Source organism: Cupressus sempervirens, chromosome 6 (assembly GCF_028749045.1).
Source record: "Cupressus sempervirens isolate cs-2001-9-10 chromosome 6, ASM2874904v1, whole genome shotgun sequence".
Lineage (NCBI taxonomy): Eukaryota > Viridiplantae > Streptophyta > Pinopsida > Cupressales > Cupressaceae > Cupressus > Cupressus sempervirens.
In genome coordinates this window covers 3,002,603-3,008,602 of record NC_143123.1, presented here as the reverse complement: position 1 = coordinate 3,008,602, position 6,000 = coordinate 3,002,603, and the positions used below count along the sequence as shown (strand labels likewise).

General features: G+C 35.3%; 1 protein-coding gene across 1 annotated transcript in view; it reads right to left on the bottom strand.

Annotated features, from left to right (window-relative positions):
• Positions 1 to 658: 658 nt before the first annotated feature.
• LOC149550689 (phox domain-containing protein) overlaps positions 659 to 6,000 on the bottom strand; it is a 120,663-nt gene continuing 115,321 nt past the window's right edge. Inside the window, exons 14-15 of the mRNA XM_089786248.1 lie at positions 2,035 to 2,117; positions 659 to 1,933 (exon numbers count right to left, since the gene is read on the bottom strand). Coding sequence (XP_089642374.1) covers positions 1,820 to 1,933; positions 2,035 to 2,117 — 197 coding nt within the window. The 3' untranslated portion in view covers positions 659 to 1,819. The remainder of the gene's footprint in view (positions 1,934 to 2,034; positions 2,118 to 6,000) is intronic.

Here is a 6,000-nt window from a genome sequence, read left to right as displayed (position 1 = left end):
CATCACAGAAATTAAGCTTGGAAAAATTAAGTCAATTTTGACAATTTAACACTTTTATCCTAAGAATCAAACCTTAGTGTGTGATGTTTAAGTCGTCCGATCGATGTGAACTAATTTTTAATGTCTTAATTGCGATTTATTACTAAACTATTATTGGTATTTCATTGATGGTGTTTTTCTCTCAACTTTGAGTATATACCCATAGATTTGAAAAAATATTTGGATATGCCTCGAGGCCTTTAGCGGTCCACTGATTCATTTTCAAAATTGTTTTTAAATTCATGTTTTATATAAACAGAAAAATCTCCAATAAACATGGAAAAGATGACAATTAATTCCCACAAGCACTAATTTGCGTTCCGGAAAAGTAAAATCAATAAATTTTCAAGCGATCAAAATGACTCAACCCCAACTTAGCATAACATAAATTGTGTACTGGTTTGAAATCTAAAATTAAATTTATTTTCGAGTTACTGAAATAGACGACTAAATTCTATTTTAGAACTGATAGAAAAGGTTTTTTTTTTTTTTCCCTTCATCCAAATTTTACTTTTGATTGCTGTGAATAGCTTCTATACAAAAACGAATCAATTAAAAGGGTCGAACAGTTAGAAAACACTGTAATGATCACGCTTGTGCATTTTCAAAGAGACCAGTATGCTAAGTAAAAATATCATATTTTTATAAATTGATAGCAATGGAGACTTGCAAAAGGATGATGATTACACATCAACAATAAGGCTGCCCACCACAGTACAGAAAATCAAATGGAAACAATACATATATTTGTATATACACTATACAATACCGCTTGTGCAACCTTCAACATATATACTCCACCCCCAAAAAATCACTAGCTGGCAACATAACTCTCTATATTAACTAACAATTTATCAGTATAGGAAAAATACTGTAAACTGTTCCTCTACAAACATTTTCTTCAATCTAATGGGCAAGGCTGCTTGCATCCTGGAAAAGGCGAATGAAAAGAGATGCATAATTTCCCACCACTGAAAAGGATGAGTTGAGTTAATTCAATATGTCAATGTGATATTATTACAGCTGAACTGAACTGCAACCCAAAACTACACACAGCCTCTACTAAATAGCTTAGATCTAGTGGCAGTGATGTTTTGCTGTTGGAAATGCCAGTTGATCCCAAAACTCTGGATGGCACTCTCGGTTCCTGCTCCAAATATGTATCCTCAAAGACTAAACATGGCATGTTATTTGTTTCAGTATTTGAATTTGAAACTGAAGTTTAGAGGGCACCCAAAAAATCCTCCAAGTTTCTAAGAAGAATATGAAAGGAAATCCCATTGCAGGGATGTGCCACTGGGGTGAACTTTACACACCGCAAGCAACAACCGCAAGCTAGAGAAAGCCCACAAAGCATGACACCAAAACTGCCAACAACGTTAGTGCCAGATAGAGGAGGATACAAATGCCAAGAACATGTTGCTTGCTACATGGACTGAACTTGGACATATTTGTCATTCCCTCAGAATATGAAGATCTGTAATATTATTATTATATATACCAATATCTGTTTAGTTAACGGTGGTGCTTATAACTTGGTTGAAAATATGGCTTTCCAGACTAAATGTTGCCTTGGAGAAATTTCTTTTGCTCAAGAAACTTTTTAGGCGGTCATCCAGACGAAATAGAATAAATTTTGTGCATCTCCTTTAGCCAATTAAATCTCTTTGCAACAAGGATGAAATGTAGCTTCAGAAAACAAAAGTTACAAAGGGAAGCCATCACTGGTAATGGAACTGCAAGGTGGCTAAGTTGATTCTCAATATGCATCATTTTATACTTAGCAATGTGCGGTTCCATGTATCTCAAGAACAACATCGTGCAACTCAGGAAAGATGGTAATCAACAACAATTCCAAAAGGCTGTATGCAAGCTGCTTCACACAGACACTGGACTGCAAAACCAAGTAAAATTAAGTTTTATGAAGGTTACTTTCCCGTAAGCTAAACATCAAAGTGAATTTAAACACAACAAGGACTTGACACAGGGCCTTACTTGAAGAAAGAAAAATATGTCTCTGGCACAGCGGCGATACTGCTTCCCGCCAATTAAGCTTACTAGAGTTGATGGTGCTCCTCCTGCCAGATAGATTTCAATGTTAGGTGCAGGTAAATCAACAAGCATTTACAATCTTGAGGTAGCACCTATATGATGTTTGAATCGACTCACTATCTATAATAGAACACTCACTATTTAAAATGTGTGTTCCAGGGTGATTTAGAACATTACAAAAATCATTTAATACTGGGCTTTAAGTAGTATTTTTATTTGTATGTGTCCATCACTAAAAATGCGGTATTCCCTCTTGCTAGTGTGGATTGTAATTTCTTAAATGTAATCAATCTGTGACAATACTGAAAGATTAATGTGTGTTACTTTAGCAAGAACAAATGACACCAATGAACAAGCTATCGTGAAATTTCAAATTTGTAGAAGAGCTAACATGGGTTCACATTAAATTTCTTGCTATTTATATAGTTACATATCCTGTGATGGGATTACAAGCATAAATTTTTTGTCTAAATTATGTTTACAGAACATTCCAGCAGTCTTAGCATCTCCTCTAAATATTCTTCTATTCCTGCTGATCCTGATTGTCCATATCGTTAAGAATAAGTAGACTGCCCAGAAGCCTGTTAGCAATAAGCTCTGATACTTCATCTTCCATTTATTAACCAGCTGTTTTAACACATTCATTGCATCTCCAGTCTTCATTAAACCATGAATTGATATATTGCCAAATCCTGGCAGCAAATGGATATTTCAAGAAAAAAGATTATTAGCTCCGAGTCCTGTTTAAACATTCCAAACATGTTTAACTCAAACTCTGTCTCTGAAGTATATCCTGCATGAATATTTTTATGTCCAAGTTAGACACGGGAAATGCTAAGTTAGCATCCATGCTCAATATTTCCTATAATTTTAGATTTTTGTTACTGTTAGCTATCTCCAGTATCATAATTAGTTAATTTCCTCCATATATTAATGTTGCCCTCAAGAAGTCCATTTAAACATATGTGGTTCAGAAGCAAACTGGACCAGTCATCCTGAAAATCTAGAGGTTGGTGCCTATTATACCTCTCGCTGACTGGGCTCTTTGCTCTGTGAAAACTAAGAAGCCTTCGTCGTCCATAGGCAGCTTTTGTTTGCTCAACTGCTGTATTACGTAATCCTTTGCCATCCTTAATTGCTGGAGATCAGACAACAATTGAAGCTCTTTCCATTGAGGATTTCTATGTAAAAGTCAAAATTTGTTTGATGATCCTCCCAAGACAAGATGTTGTGGACATCCTTAATGTGGCTACAAAGTTCCTATTTAATATTTATATCTCTGGTGTATATATGATTCCCAATCGATGTTGCAGTAAAAAAAATACTAAAGGATCATCCTTATTAGATACAAGATGGTAGCAAAAACATTCTTAAGGAGAAAATTTGTTTTTTGGATTTGATTGTGTAAAATTTATTTTGCATCAACATTTCGGATCACATGCTGTGATCAATCATCAGAATGTAAATTAATTTTTTTGAAGCACATAAAATGAATATTAATTATCATTAGTATCTTTTCCAAGCATCACAACTAGCTCCAAACCCAAATCATCTGTAGTAGCATTTACTAGCAACTCATCAAATGATATAATGTAGACACACATCTGCACAAATGAAAACCAGATTTATGTGCAACTCCACAAGAGAGAAACCATGGTGAGGATGGCTGCTTGGATATACTGTCCAAATCCAATCTTAGAAAAATATAATCAAGAATCCACAACATGAAGTAAGCACTAACCTACTAGAGACACCAACCTCAATTACATTTTCAAGCACTAGCCTATAGGTGACAGCAATCACCTAACCAAAGATCTAAGCACCAACTCAACTTCCGAGACACCAACATCAAGCAGAATATATGAGATGTAATGTAGACTTGCAATACTGAACATTCTCACATTGTGTATAAGATCTTCAAATGAAACAGCACACAATCATTGAGTAGACAGTTTGCACAAGTTTTCCTACTGTTATTATGCTACTCCTTCAAAGGGGAAATTCACTGGTGTCCTGAATTTTCTTGTACTTCTTGGTGGAAACTTGGTTTAAACATGGAATTTCAATTATGAACATAAAATTCTCAAGGGGAAATTCAAACTTGATAAGGATTTTTCATTAAAGTCTTGTCTTGCAACCGAATTTGAAGGGGAAACTCAATCTTGAGAAGGCTCGTGCATGAGAATTTCAACTTTGTCCAAAGATTTTTAGAATCTCCGTTGTTTTCCCTCTGCTGGTCTAGAATTTTTTTATTTCTCTTCACTCAGCATTTTCCAATTTCACCCTTGACTCACAATGCTTGCACAAGATTTTTCGTTTCAATTTCATTCCTTGACTCACTCCTAAACTTGGCAAAATGGCCAGAGCTGCGAAATCATTGCGAAACCTATGAAACTAAACCAAACTCAGCAAGCGGTAAAAAAGAGGGGTCCTTATTTGCCATGGGGTGTGTCTACAACACAACTACCTTTTATACCCTATAGATTTGGATTGTTCATATGACACCTTAACTCCCTTGAGGCAATACACGGATTGCTCATATGACACCTTCACTCCCTTGAGGTAATATACTCCTCTACATTGCAAATTATTTACGATAGATTTGGATAACTCCCTTAATCCTTGAAGCAATTTGCTCCTTTTCATGCTTACATTTCTTTGGAAGGTTCCTTCCGTAATTTCTTCCTCCCGACATCAATGCCATCATTCTCTCTTTGTTGTAACTCTCTTTCTTTGACATTAATTGTGAAGGGATGCACATCATACTTCTATCCACACCTTTAATGACATTGTTACATCAATAGGAACACCTTTAATGTGAAGTTGAACATAAGCACAACAATCCAACTTTCCACTATCAATCACACGCACGAGTATATTCTGCAACAAAATATATCTTTGGATTATTCTGATCGTCCAAGTGTATTTATCTTCATGTTTTGTCTTCAAGATTCCATGAACCAACTTCTGCAATGGCATGCTATATGTCCATAATTGTTGCTTATGTAGCACATAACCTTATAATTCATTAGAGGAGCATATGTATCATAGTTACTACTTATCCACCCATACAAATTTCTATTTTTGATCCATCCATCACTATATCTTATGTGTGTGCCAAGTCACTTGCTCTGTGTGTGAAATGTTTGCATATGAAAAGCAATAAGCATAGAAAGACCTTTTGAACCTGGATGTACGTGCTTGCCTCAGAGGAAATGACTTCTTGAAATTGTCATTGTTAACTTTAGGAGTCTTTGTCTTCTTGCTATCTTCATTTCTGATAGAGCTTGTGAAAGCATCTCCAAAGCCTATTGCCTTTCCCTCATTTGTCTCTCATATCCCCTTCTTGAAATAGGATTAAATAATAAACAACTATAGCAAAGTTAAATATTTAAAAGAATAAAATTTTAAAATAATTTAAATTTAGCTAAGTTAAACAGAAGGTCAAAAGCAAGAATGGAAAAGTCGTATCTCCCTCAAAGTTCAGGTATAAAAGAAGAGAAGAAAACATCATTTGAGGGGAAATGAAGAGAGGAAGAAAGAGGGAGAATAAGAATTAAGGATCAAGGGAAGAAGGAACAAAAGGGAAGAAAATAAGAAAGTGAATCTTTTAAAAGGTGAAGGGTTCTGACCCTTTCAAAGAGTGGTAATTGTGAAACGTTGTGACCACGGAAAAGAGAAGACATGGTGAAGAGGTGTGACCCTTGCTCACGAAGATATAAAGGGGTAAGAAAGATCAAATGGAATGGAGATAAGGGAGTAGAGGAGGAATCTGAAGAACGATGTGAGAAGAAGAGAAAATAAGACATGTAGATCTAGAAGAAGAGGGTACGCAGATCTTAAATAGGTTCTGTGCAGATTTGAAAAGCAATAAAGAGAGATTTGAGAAGTGAGAAATAGGTGAAGATT